At 34.3% G+C, this 15,028-nt stretch overlaps 1 protein-coding gene across 3 annotated transcripts in view; it reads right to left on the bottom strand.

Moving 5' to 3' along the window:
• Nucleotides 1-15,028, bottom strand: part of CNTN5 (contactin 5) — a 1,375,758-nt gene that overhangs the window by 60,997 nt on the left and 1,299,733 nt on the right. For all 3 annotated transcript variants that reach the window (XM_074400462.1, XM_039471391.2, XM_074400463.1), the window contains 3 exons: nt 11,159-11,229; nt 9,474-9,708; nt 1,001-1,110 (listed from right to left, as the gene is read on the bottom strand). In XM_074400462.1, the coding sequence (XP_074256563.1) occupies nt 1,001-1,110; nt 9,474-9,708; nt 11,159-11,229 (416 nt within the window). The remainder of the gene's footprint in view (nt 1-1,000; nt 1,111-9,473; nt 9,709-11,158; nt 11,230-15,028) is intronic.

Here is a 15,028-nt window from a genome sequence, read left to right as displayed (position 1 = left end):
TTCATGATATTGTATAGGTGGGTAATGGTTTCCCATAAATTGTTCTTGTACGAATTCTTTATCACAGAAATCATTATCTAATGCCAGCTATATGTTAATCAAATAATTATCAGGCATTATATGAAAACTCAAACAGAAATAAAAGTATGTTTCAGCCTGGAAGCCATACGCAAGTCCTATACGCAATCATTATTCGAAACACAAGATGATTTTTCCTTAATGGGAACTGAAGCAGAGGAAAAGTAAGAATAAAATTTTTAAAATGTAACTAAAGTCTGGGGTTAGGTGCGAATTATTTTCGTCTCTTAGAAATTAGCGCCCTCATTCCTATCCCTGACCGGCCAAGCAAGGCAAGAACAAGAACCAGAGCTGCGTGAGAAGCAGAACCTTGTCGTCATAGAATATTCCTGTTCACAGACGACTCACAATCTGTTAGTCTCTGTGGAGCCTCAAATTTCATTGAAGCTACTCATTTGATATGAAATGTTCACCATTATAAGGCTGGCATAACTGTTTGAAAATAGCAGTGTTTAAGGGATCCAAAAAACCTATCTGAATACATAGATACAATACAGCCCATTAAATTCCAAGAAAATTTGATAATTCAGTACTGGAGATAAGAGCTACCAAGAAAGTACAAAAGAAAACTTGTATTTATACATTAAATTATTAGAAAGACAGTCATAAAAACTTTTAAAATGACCAGTAAATTAGATACCATTAAATATCCACCTGTAGCTCCTGCTTTTGTCTAAAACTCTATTTTCATCTTTCAAAAAAATATTTGCATAGTGGTATGGAAGCTACTGTACTGAAAAATAAACCAGTGAATGAGCAACATAATGCATGTCAGTAAAATGGCATTTCTTAGTTTCCTTAACATAGAGCAAAATTTCAAAGAAATTCTGTTGAAATTCTGAAGTGTCACCAAGACCTCTCTTTAGGAGAAAGTAATGCCAGCAGAAGTAATAAGGCTTATTTTTCATCCTTCTGCTCATACCTCAAATCCCTGTGGTCTTCCTAGGCTGTCTTTAATGTGTTTCCATGCAACGAGAATCTCTGACACAGACACACTTGTCGCCTTGACTTCTGTGGGAGCAGCACTGGGTTCTGTAGGAAGGAAAATAAACCACAATTAAAAAACTTATCTCTATCAAAGCATTGCACCTGAGTCTGTCAGGTGTTAACTTCCTCTTACCTTATTTTTGAAATGAAGTCCTGTGGTAGTTAGGAAAAACACACCAAACTACAAAGGTGATCCTTGTGGATTTCTGTACTTGGGTCAAGTCTCATCAATACCTTACCAATGACAAATGACAAATCTAGCAAGACAAGCAAAGACATCTGTCCTTGGATTAGCTAAGACATTTCTGGAGAACTTAAATTTTCTGCCAATCTAGCCTAATGACTATAAAAATGGACTGGGAAGTCAGGCTTTACTTTTTTGTTGCTGTGGCTTTTTGCATTAAAAATTTATTTACCTATTTATTTACCTGTAGGTAAGTTGTTTTATCTCTTTCGAAGCTCTAGGTTCCCTCATCTATAACATGACCATAATGAGAGCATTTATCAAATAGATTTAAAGGTTGGCTTTAATTAGAATAGTACATATAAAATATTTAATACTGTGCTCAGCATTAAAAATGCTCATTCATAAAATACCATATTATTTTTTATTCTTTGTAGGCATAAATAGTATCTAAATTTCATTAGATACTTTTTGTTGTTCTAGCCACAAAACTACATTTTTCTGATTATACCAGGAATATGTTATGAATCATGATATTTAAAAGGCATGCATTGACTTTTAAGACAGGTACAGGTGGAAAAGCAAAGTCCCTGAAGGGCTCAGTGCTTTGGCTCAAAACCACCTTTTCATTTGTTTCTATGTTCAGTGACCTTTCACACTATTTTTTTTTTTTTGAAACACACAATCTCTGACTGGCATCCATCAAAAAGCGTACTTTATTTGAGGCTGTACTTGATGTGAGGAACAAAATATTTCTAACATTGACATGGCTGAATCATAAATACTGTGTCACAAACACACGTTAAATGAAATGGCAGAATAAAGGCCATACATTAGTTCAAAGAGTTCTGTACAAAGACTATGAAAAAAATTCTACCCCATAAAAATTGGAGAAATTTTGATACCCCTTAACACTGATTAGAGCTCAGCCTCATCTATGACATTTTTGAATTGTTTTGTTTTTTTTTTTTTTCAATTTAGGGAACCATATAGCAAATATTGAGTTCTAAATAAAAATGTTAAAAAGCAAACATGGAAGACGTAATCATTCTCTGAGGTTCTTCTTTTCTAAAGACTTTCTAATGAAGCTAGTCATACATGTATCTGGAATTTTTTTTATATTATTAATCAAAAAATACCAGTCAAAAATATCTTCCCTGTTACCGTAAAAGGAGCCTGCAGAAGACTTGGTTGGTCCATGTTTGCAACAAGCAATGATTTTCTTTTAGCCAAAACTTTGCTGAAAACACATGCTATACTTGTGTCATCTCAAAGTGCTTCGGCAAATTCACATTACTTTTTACACAGAAGCTGACATTAATTCCTGCAATGGTATAAACAGTAATCTCTCATTCTGTCACCTTTTGAATATTTTTTATTATTTTCCATTTTCTCAGTGTTTTCCCTTATCTCTCTTTCCAACTGCCTATTATTTGTGCATTTACCCAATTTAAAACATGTATTCTGGAAAAATCTTCTATCTTACCCTAGAATTCTGATTAGGAGACTCGCAATGGATAATTTTTTTCCCATTGCTATTTAGTAGGAGTTAAAATTTTTGATGTTGCAAGTAAATGAAAGAATGTTGATGTCTTTGAGGTGTGTACAACTTGATCTCTGGGATTTGGAATACAGTTTATTTCAAAGGAAGCCACACTTTGAGTATCATTTGCTGTTCGGTAGCAGTTTTACTTCTTTTCGGAATAAATGCATTGCAGATATTTGTGTGCCAAATGCCTTCTTTCAGCTTTTATATTGCTGAAGCAATTACATATTTGTCAAAGAAGATTGCAGTGAAATAAATAATTTCAGAAGCACAAAACATGTGGTTGGGTAGCAGTCTTCCTGTATCTCTTGATCTCCAAAGAAAGGAATTATTTCTCTATCAGCTTTCAGTAGTACTGTACAATTTAAGTCTTTTTCAGAAAGCTAAAAAAATGTTAAAGTAAAAGTAAATAAAAAGGTCCAGAAATGTACTTCTCAAACAAGCACCTTAATTTCTGTTTAAAAGCTCTGAGGACTTTCAATCAGGATTATATCACACCTACATTTTACAGTTGGATTTTGTGGAGTTGCATATGATAATTTCATATAGTTGAATGACAGTGAATTAATCAAACAAGAAATGAAGAGTCATTAAAATTTTTTTCACCCTCTTTTTTTTTTTTTTTTTTTTGAGACAGATTCTTGTTCTGTTGCCAGACGCCAGGCTGGAGTGCAGTGGTGCAATCTCGGCTCACTGCAATCTCTGCCTCCTGGGTTCAAGCAATTCTCCTCTCGTAGCCTCCTGAGTAGCTGGGACTACAGGTGCGCACCACCACACCCAGCTAATTTTTGTATTTTTTAGTAGAGATGGGGTTTCACCTTGTTGGCCAGGATGGTCGCAATCTCTTGATCTCGTGATCTGCACACCTCGGCCTCCCAAAGTGCTGGGATTACAGGCGTAAGCCACCGTGCCCGGCCCACCCTGTTAATCTAATCAAGCCTGTCCAGCCTGGGGCCCATGGGCCACATATGGCCCAGAACAGCTTTGAATGTGGACCAACAGAAAATTGTGAACTTCTTAAATCATTATGGGATGTTTTATAATTTTTAAATTTTTTTTATAGCTAATTACCTATTATTAGTGTTAGTGTATTTTATGTGTGGCTCAAGACAATTCTTCTTCCAGTGTGGCCCAGGGTAGCCAAAATATTGAACACCCCTAAATGGTATCAGAAATTGATTTATGTGGCCCTGAATTAGAAATTTCAGTATGTAATAAAAGTGACCTCAGTCAGATTTTCCCAGAAATTTTAGTATGTACTGTTTATACCCAAGTGAACATTTTCAAGTGGATCAAAAATTGGTTTGCACACAGAAGTAACTAACTGAATCACAGAACGTCTGGTTCACATTGGAACTGACTGTTGGCTTTGGGCATCCCACTGTAAGTGAATGATGGAAAGTTACAACCAGAAAGGACTCTGGAAGTCACTTGGCTCCAAAGTCACAAATGCAAGGGCAGTGGGTTCTTAGTCATGTTTTATTTGTCTACATTATGTGTCAAATTAATTTAAGCCAATATTTGAAAATAAGAATTTCTAGCTTCTCTGGGGACAGGGAGTAGGGAAGATGGTATGAAGCCTGAATTCTTCAGTGCTGGCCGATGAGGGTCAGCAGTGGGTACCCTCGGTCAGGGCATGTGCTTCTACATATGCCAGAGTTTCTCCCACTACCTGTTGTCTCATACAGGGAGGACTTTATTTATTTTTGTTTTTTACCTCACTCCTGCATGCTTTGAAGTAATGAACCTGTGATTTAAATCCATGCTCTCATTTTGCAGATTAGAAAAGTAAAATGCACGGAGGTTGATATGTCTAGACTTTGCTTTTAGCTGCGAAAAAGCTCCAAGTAGAACTTGGGTTTCAAATGCTCTTTCCTCTGTTTTTAAATTGGCATAAAGCATGAGGAGGGCACATTCTTCATCTCCTAGAGTCCATTTTGAGTCCCAGAAGAAGTTTTACAGAAAACATAGATAGTTCTTTCTTTTGTTGCCCAGTTGCCTCCAAATAACTGACAGAGGAATGGGTAGAATAAGATTAGAAGCAAACAGAAAAGAGGCAAAATAGATGAAGGGATAACTCAAAACTACAATAATTGCCATTTATTGAGGCACTGCTGTTTTCCGAACCCTGTTTTTAATTCTTTACATGTCTTAATTAATCTTCTCAACAACCCTGTTGTTTTTTCAGATGAAGAAGTTGAGGGGCAGAGAGGTTAAGCTACTTACCCAAGATCCCACAGCTGCTTAAATGTGGAGGGAGGATTTGAACACAGGCAGTCAGGCCCTGAGCACCACACTTGGCTGCTTCTGTGCCTGTGACTATGTTACACTTTCCTGATGCTTTCTCCTTTACTATTTCTCTCTTTCCCCTTTGCCCCTCCATATCTAACTTCTCTCAAGAATATTGGTGTCGGGCTCCCCAGCTGGGATCTCTATTTCTAGGTCTTGCCAGAAACCATCTAGAACTCCATCATGACCCACTTAACCCTGCCACGGGCTCACTGTCAACTCTTCCGATTCCTGTTTCACAGACTCCTTGCACAGCTCCTCCTCAGTCAGTTCATATTCAGGCATCTCTCAAATTCTCCTCATCTCTAAATCACAGGATGTTTTATGCCACTCTCCTATTACACTGCGATAATCTAATAAAAGTTCAGGAACTTATTTCTGAGACTGTGCTAGCATTATATCTAGTGGAATCAAAGACTTAGAAGGAGATCTCTCTTTTCTTTTTTTTCCCATTACTTGTGATGATATTAATTAGGCCATCGCTAACTCCTTCACTGTAATCTTGGGATATGTAGTGGACAGGGTGATTGATAGGTTTGTTTCTGTTAGATTAAAAGTGTTGAACAGCATTACCATGCTCATGAATTTAGATGATACATTTGTATTCAGTGACCTAGCAGCTGGAGTTCTTCACGTAATATTGGGATATGTGCTTGTAATATTGATTATACATCTGACTTCCCAAGAGATCCCTTCCCAAGAGACCCTTAGAGCAACAGCATTAATGAAAGGAGAGTCTAATAAACGCCTTGAGAGAAGGGTTATGGTTTCATTATTTAAAAATTCAATGAAGAAAGCTGTAGTTGAACTTTTATAGGCACTAATCTAAATAGATCATCTGGAAAAGACAGGAAATTATTTCTTATATTTTACAACTAATATGCCAATTTATTAATTTTCAAGTTCACATAAATCCCACTGAGCTCAGTTTCAGCTAAGGATGAATCTAGAGAATAACATGTTCGGAATGTTAGGTTTTAATTTGAGCTATGGTAGCTCCACTTGCAATGAGATCATTGTATATCATTTTCTGCAAATAAGAACAGGTTTTTTAGGTTTAATAAATATAAGAGCAGGACATTTTTTTACAGACAAGGCAAAAGACAAAAAAAAAAAAACCTAGAAAAGGATAAAGCACATCACAAGTAAATAAATCTTTCAACCTATCATTAACTATATCAAATTTTCTTCTGTTTTTCTGCTAGGATTAATGGAATGCTCCGGGTCTTTTCATTTCCAAAGTGATGTTGAGAAGAACTAAGTGGAAAATGGGTATGTTTGAGTATTCATTATTTCTGGAAATGTGGAAGAAAAAGCCAGTTTAATTTTTTATCTTGGAAAAAAATGAATTTTTGTCAGTTTGATCATGTATTTTGAGACACTTACTTTGAAACTTCACTTTTTTTTTTTTAAGCAAATGAAATTGTTTCCAAAATTAGGGTATTGTACAGAATTCTGTCATACCCTAGAGGTCTGAAGTCAGAGTCCTTGCTTGGTTCAAAGGGTAAAGATATTTGACACACATATAGGGTACCTGGATATCTTGCAAGGCAAATATCTCTTTTTTCAGGCTTCTGTCAGATGCTGCTTGGCACTGTCAGAGTCATTAGGGGTTGCTTCCATTGTGGCAACATGGAAAGGTTTCAGAGGCTTACAGGTGTTAGCAGAAAAACCATTTGAAACTTTTCTGACAGTACTCTAGGGCAACAGCGAATCTCAGAGTTGTGAGAGTTAAGGTCATATCCCCAGTGATTGATGGACCAAGCATCCACATTTGTAAATGATTATTTCTCTGAAAAACATGTCAATTCAAGGTTCTCTCTATAATAATGTAGTTTTATTTGCATTCTCATGTGCTTTATTGAGGGGGAAAGAAAGGACCGAGAGAATGGCGAATTCACATAAACATTTATTCTGGGTACAAATGTCATCTGTTCTCCAGGTTCCAGTGGGAAGTAGGTTGAGCAGTAGTACTGTAAGGTGTGCCTTGTAAGTTTTTCTATTCTGTGCTTCCCTCCCAATAATATAAATTCTGGTGGCTGCATTTGACATTTTTCTTCCCAGCTTGGTGTCGGCTCTGAAAAGGTGGCTTTTTCACAGTGCTTAAGGCAGGTAGCTAGTAATCTTGAAAGGAAGAGGAAGAGCTAAGCCCATAAACAGAAACAGAAAGGCAGTCTCACTCCACCTGTTCTTTACTGTATCTAAGAATATGGAGGGATTTTGAGGTGATAAACAAGTGGATTGGATTAATGGAAGAATAAAGAAGTAGGATCTGTCTTATGGAGAAATACCATCTCAGTCAGATTAGTTGGGCTTTGGGCAAGAGTATCATGATGAAAGACACACTGTGAAGCTATACGAACATCCATAGACATAACGGGAGAAACCTGCACTGGCATGAGTGTAATATATTACTTTACAAGTTTATTACAGGCCTTTACTTTATTAAAAAATGATTTAACCTTTGAAATGCTCACCATGGTGGCTGCTATACATTAATTTCAAAACAAAGGTTGACAAGGAACTAACAAAACTGAATTTCTTAAAGACAGCACTGTTTTTACTATACAAAACATGTTCACAAACTTCTCCGATTAATCCCTCCTGTGACCTTTGGTGCTATGTAATTGATAATTGGGTTCAAACATTTTAAAACGAAAAAGAACACGCACTTCCTGCATAACACATGTACTTCAAAATAGATCTTTTGAGCAATAAATAATAAAAAATTACCATTATTGTATACATTCCTGATGAGGCAGTATAGTGTAGTGCTTAAAAAATGTGCTTTCAAGTCATGTGGACCTGGTTAAGATCCCAGCTCTGTTACTTACTATCCTTTCTTGTAACTATCACTTACTGGTGTAAATTTGAACCTGTTACTTAACCTCTCTGAGACACAGTTTCCTGAAATGTAGATTAGGGCTTCAGATTCCAACTTCATATTTTGTTTTAAGCTTTAAATTTGATAACATAAGTAACATGGTATACTGCCTTTAGCTGAAAACACATCAGAAATCTGAGCTGCTATGTGTAATGAGTATCTCATCAGAATGTCTATAGTTTCTTCATTACCAGATTCTTCATGTCCCTGGTTATTCTTATGCTAGGATAAACTTTCTGATTCTCCTTTAAAATTTGGCTGTATATTAGGAAAATACAAGGCAGCTTACTATTGAAAAACTACATTTAACATAAACATTACTATTGTTTTTCTAATATTGACATGACCATATTTGTATCCCCCCATGAAGTTCATAGCAGTAAAATGATTAATAATACTCTTGAGCTGTTGAATTCCTACGTGTGGGCACTGAGGAAGTAAAAGGGTTAGTTTACATTTACCACACTTAGTGGGAGGGTAAAATGAGTGCTGCCTTTGGTAGAACATTTTCTGTCATTTGTCAATTTTGGAAACGTAAGACATTTTTTTCCCCTTTTCTCATTTTTTCCCCACTTGCAAGGTCAATTGAAATTCTGCATTTGAATAGAAGGACTAAGAAAATGCTAACTTTAGGGGGTTAGATCTATTATACTTTCTCTCACTCAGAAAATTGCATTTTTATATTAAAACTTGAAACAACTCAGGAACTTTGATGTAGAAAGCTGGGTTTCCACTTTAGCTCTACCCTGTAATCATTTTTCAGTTTACTCATCTGTAAAATAGGTATATTGTCTACTTGGTTCTGCTTACCCACAAGGTGTATCTTGTGAATTAAACATGGTTATGCATATGAAGGCAGCATGTTATAAAAAAAAATCAAGGAGTTCATAGTTAGACAAACCTGCATTTAATTCTTAATTACAAGCAATGTAACCTTTAGCAAATTCTTTAATTTTTCTGAAAGTCAATTACTCTTTCTATATGATGAAGACAATAATGTCTATTACATAAGATTGTCATAGGATTTTGTGATGTGTTCAAAAAGATTCCAACAGAAACCCTGTCTGAAACTTCTTTATTAGTACAGTGCTTTATGCATAGGGTTAGAAATAAATATTTATATGTCATATAAATGAAGTATTTATTTAAATCTACTTCACATATATATTGAAAAAATATAAAAGTATCTAAATTTCAAACCAAAGAGGATTGGTTTAATGTTCATCCAGAGAAAGGACTACCCTGCAGGGATTATCAGTGTTGTTGTATTCATGGATATATGTTTGCCATATATTGTTAGGGTATGAAAAACATAAAGCAACATATGTGGAATAATCAATTTTTAATTAAATTTAGAAAAAAGTTTAGAAAATATATATCTGAAAAGTTTAGTGGGATTATGAATGAGTTTATTTTGTCTTATTTGTATTTTCTAATATATGTACAGCAATGATTATTTGTATAATGAAATGTTACATAAAAATAATAGAAGTAGAAGAACTGACCTCCTTCAGCTGAACAGATGACCACAATTTGACTAAAAGGCCCATCTCCTTTATTGTTATAAACACCAACTTTGACTTCAAAGGGAGTAAGAGGAGGGACACTTTCATCTCGATAAATGAATTTGGAAGCTTCAGAGGATGTCACCATTTTTTCCTTCCAGCCACGTGTTCCATTGGGTCTAAAAGCCACAATATAGCCAAAGCCTTCCCCATTCTGAAACTCTTCAGATACTGGCTAAAGAAGAAAAATGTAATTAATGATCAGCAAAAGGACTGATTAAAAATCCACTTTCTCCAGAGTTTTAAGTAAAAATGGAGAATATCAAATGGAGGATGGAGAGAAATGCTTAAGAAATGGAGAATCTCAAATCTTTACACTACATTGGAAGGCAAAATTGCACAATTACTTTGGCACTTTTTTTGAAAGTTAAAAAGCTTTAAAGGTAAAAGAAGAAAAATTATATCAGTTGAAATGTACAAAACTCTCAAGTGAAAACTTTTCAAGTGAAGCAAATTTGCTCCAATTAGTCATGTATATTAAATGAAGATCTTTGGATTAACATGTCGGGGAAAACTGTACTACGGTCTGGTGGTTGGGAATGTCTTGTCACTGGTAATGCTCTGTAGAACCCTTTAGTCCACAAATGTGAGAGACAGCAATGTTAAAAACTTTCTTCTAGTATGCCTTGCAATTGCTTTTATGGTTACCGACATGAAAAAACTGGGCTATGGTGTTTGTTCTGGAAGCTCGTGCTATATGGCTTAGGTTTAAATATATTTCATGGGCTTCAACTACACACTATAGAAAGGACTAATTGTGACTAATTAGCTAGTCATTGTGGATAGTTACCAGCTACTGTTTAGCACAGTGCTTCACAGTAGATATGCGATAAATATTTGCTAAGTAGATTTTTTTCTTTGAATTTTGATATGGAGAAAAGCCATGTATTAAGTGGTTGAAGAGAGACAAAGCTCATTATATTAAAGCTTACATGGAAAGGCAATTCCATATAGAGAGATTTAGTCTCAGTGAAGGTCAGGTATTGGGAAGTTAATACCTCTGTAGACATCAAAAACAATGTAAGAAGTATTATTGAAAAAAAGGGAAATGTACAAAAAAATAGGACAGATGATGTGCCCATGGAAGAATTCTTAGTGGGGAAAAAGATACCTCTGTACACTTCTTATTGTTCTTAGAGATTGTCAAGGACTTAATCTATTTGCTCTAGCAGACATTTCCATTTATGTATATTCTAAGACATATTTCTGTGAGCTACATACTTCCATTTAACAATAAGGTTATTTAACATCAATAAAGGAAGGTGACATTAAGGAAAATAAATGTACTCTTCACCTCCACTCTTTTTCTTTGACAAATGACACTTTGGAGGCCATATGAGGACAGACAACAGAAATTTTGTAATCAAAGTCACAATTCTGTTTATTAGAGAAAGTACTTAACTGTGCCTCAGTTTCATAATTTGTAAAATGAAGAAAATCATTCCAACTAATAAGATTGTTTTATGGGCTAAATGAGATGGCATTTATTGAGCAGTAGTTAATTCCTTCCTCCCACTACTTTTAGTCTCTAAATAAGTCAAGGAGACTGCTTAATCATAAAATAATTATCACACTAAGCCAAACAAACAACTGAAGTAATTTGTGAGCGGATGTGTTTTTCTTACCTCCCAGGCAATGACCAACTCATGCCTTCTTCCACTTCTTCCACTTACATTGGTGGGTGCTGTCTTTGGAACTGTGGATAAAAATGGGTGGAGAGTGAGGAGATTAAAAACTCTCAACCTGCATTGGATACAGTCCTGAAATAAGTCAAAAGTTTGTTTGAAGTCAGAGTGGTCATATGAAAGATTAAAACAAAATATTGGTTACGGAAACACCCTACTTTCAAATTTATGTGACAGATGTTGATACACCTTTTTTTTTCATGACCACTTACTGAACTATGCCTCTTGAAAATGCTTTATGTAGCAATTTCTAAATAATAACACACTAGCTAAGAACATCTAATAATGATTAGGTAAATTTTGTCCTTCAAATTGTTTATCTTTCACCTCTTTGCTAATGATGTGACTCTTATCCCAGGGCTTACAGAGCCACTGAGAAAGCCACAGGTAAAGATTAGCATTACTGCCTTTCCAGAACCCTCAGGAAACTCCATTTTTCTTTTTGTTGTTGTTGTTGTTTTATTTTTGAAACTTAGCAACAATTCCATGGAGTGAGAACCTACTTAAATGAATAAACATTTTTTAAAAATCTGTCAAGAATGAATCTCTCTGCAAACTGCATAATTTATAGGCATCCAGTGAATTTTTTTCAAATGAATAACTATTAAAAGAATAAATGTGTCAAAGAAATAAATTTCCCCTTCAGTGCCCCAAACCACAAAATCTGCAGTTGAAAGGGAACATTTTCAAATGAAGAACTGTTAAATGAAGAAAACTATTAAAAGAAATCATTTTCCAGGCTATGAGCCTGCATTAGCAATTTTACACTTCAGCGTTGCCTTTCTATCTCTGCATATCGTTTCTAAATGATATTGATATACTCATAAACAATAAATTCACTCCCATATATTACTTATTTGAATAAAAGGCTATTAATTACTGGTGGATATTCACACAGCCTTTTATACACCAGAAAAACTGAAGTGGATTATATATATTCCTGGAAAGGAAAAAAACCAAATTCTCCTCGGGCCAGAACGGTGGATGAGCAAAACCTGTGAATATATAAGTGGTTCCATTGAAATAAATAACCTTTATTTGTCAGGATCCAAAGTTTAGTATCCTTTGGTACTTTTCTCCAGAAACAAAATTCTCTTGCTCATGTATGTGTAACTGCTACCAACATAGGATTATGCAGCAGCAGTTACCAATCTTTATCCTTTCACTTTTACATACATACTGAGGATTATTCCTATGTGGAGTCATTGCATGGATTCCCTCAGAATTGCATGGAATTGGATGCCCATTTTTCTCTCATTCAAAAAATCACATGGAATTCATCTGAGAAAAATGATGCAATTAAAGCAATAATTATAAATAGGACATAATTTATATCATCAGCAAACAAATCATGTATCGAGTTACGTATTAGTATAGTTAATGCTACATGTAGCAAACTGTGATGTAACAGTATGTCTTATCACATGCCTTAAAAGCCGCTGTTACATAGTATTAGTCTAAATTTATTTTCTGGTCAATGTTATGAGTAAGGCACACAAGAAGGGAGGTGGTTTAATGTATATGTAAAAGGACAGGGATCCATGTTTCCAAATATTCCCTTTGTGGCTAATCTCAGACTTCTGAATATTGTGACCATGAAAGCCGATTCAAATGAATAGTGAATGCAAGATACTAACAATTTGTTGATATCATGCTATTGCTTCTCTGAGTATTACTATTTTTTTTAAAGTATACACACACATACACTCTTCACATTTGTCTCTGAAAACTCAAATTAAAATAACATCAAGGTAATATATACCAGATGCAGTACTTTGTCTATTAAATTGGACTAAACTCGTACTCTAAATTTAGGGCTTTGAATCATCTTCTTTGAGGACATCATCTGTATGATTATAGGTTTCTGTGGAAAGAGTAGGTATTGGAGATCATTTGCTACTTTATTCAACCCTAAAACATCATCTAAAAAAAAGGGGGTGCACAGATACTCTAGATTACAGTTTTTGAGTAAGCTCTATGCTCTCTAGTGACCATCTGGAAGCCCATTTAAAATAGAATAAAACAAAGTAACTATCTGAAATCAAAACTGTTGAAGCTTTGGTAGTATTGTTTCACATCTGTTAATATTTTTATTTTTCAAAAACAATTTGCCAATTTAGATTTTCAAAGTTTTAACTTTCTGAGTAAAAAATTTAAAAACCAAACAGATGAACATTTTGGGGAAAATTTCCATTTTGAGAAAGTAAGAAAGCGAAAGAAGGCTTTCTGTGATTTGATTCAATGTATTTATTCATTTTTTGAAATTATTTGAGTAATTTCAATTAATAGTAAGTTTTAAAATTTTATTTTATTACTTCAAATCAGTCCTTGAGGTTTTCTTACTGCTGCTAATTTATTTTTAAGACAAGATAGCCCATGTTCAATTTAATGTAAAGAAATAAGATCATCCTTTTTTTTTTAACCTTACCTCCAAATTTAATGAACAATAAATGACATAAGATGCATAATGGTTCCCCATGTTTTAGAGCATATGTGTATAATTAACAACTACTCAAATTAAAAAAAAAAAACTTACTAGATATAATCAGATCCAGTAATGGAAAACTTCAGGATTTAATAGCTGCATCTCAGGCAGTGTTTTGTTTTCGTGGGCAAATGTTTGAATTGGGCACTCTAATTCCAATTGGCTTAAATTTCCTAATTACATGCAGATAATCGGTAAAACCCATGTATATTCATTTTCTTTTCAAGTTGGTGGCACACAGTTATTATCTCTGCAGTTAACGCTTTGGAGTCCACTGATTTTAATTATAGCCCTTTATAAAACAACATATTCATGATCTGAAGGGATTTGACTTAATCTTTCAGAGCCTTTATGGTGTAAAAATTCTATAATTCTTGTTAGAGGCATAAAATTAATATAATCAAATATCTAATAAATGCTTTTGCTGGGTCCAGAGAAATACAGATTTACTTTAAAACCAAATATATTTTAAATATAATTAATAAAATTCAAATTCAGGATTAAGCAGCTAGAGTCTTCTTCTTTAGACGACTACTGACAAATGTCATGAGCATATTAGCTTAGAGAATCTAGTTTATACATATGGTTAGCAGGTATAAGTCTGATTCTTTTGAATTCCTTTCTTAGCAAAGCTCCTCCATTAGCAGAAAATGTAATTGATACTTTGTCCACAAGCTACAAATACCTGGCTGTTTTAAGTATTACCTGGCATGTTGAAATATAAACTCATGTCTCTTTTCATCTTAAACATTGAAAACATTTTTGTAAACACAAAATGAACAAAATACACTGAACTACCTTAGTTTAACCACATCTGAATATCAAAGAACTTCTAAGCATAGTAGGTTGAACAAAGTGAGTCACACTAATAACATGCCTTAATTAACATTCAACTAAAATAAAATATAATGAAATAATTTCCAATATTTTCTCCCTGAAAATTTTCCAATTTATATTACAGTAAGCGCTTACATCACTCATTAAAAAATACAGCTTTATTTGAGACCTGGGACAGGATAATTTTGGAGCTTAATGGTTATCCAGTAATTGGTTTAGAAAGAAAGGTGCCAAAGAATGAAAAGAGGGATGGGAGGGAGTTTATATAGCAAAGGTAGTTGTCAAGAGGAACATTTAAAAAATAAGATTTTCTTTAACCAAATTGAAATATGTAGCACAGGAATATTTCAGTTAATTGATTCGAACTCAGGCTTAGTTTATAGAAAGAGTTAAACTGAAGGAGCCTCCCCTCTCCAAAAATAAATAAATAAATAAATAAAACCCAGTGGTATTTCCTAAATAGTTTAAATAATGCTTTTATTCTTATC

The sequence above is a fragment of the Saimiri boliviensis genome, chromosome 6 (assembly GCF_048565385.1).
Source record: "Saimiri boliviensis isolate mSaiBol1 chromosome 6, mSaiBol1.pri, whole genome shotgun sequence".
Lineage (NCBI taxonomy): Eukaryota > Metazoa > Chordata > Mammalia > Primates > Cebidae > Saimiri > Saimiri boliviensis.
This window is presented reverse-complemented; position numbering and strand designations above follow the sequence as displayed.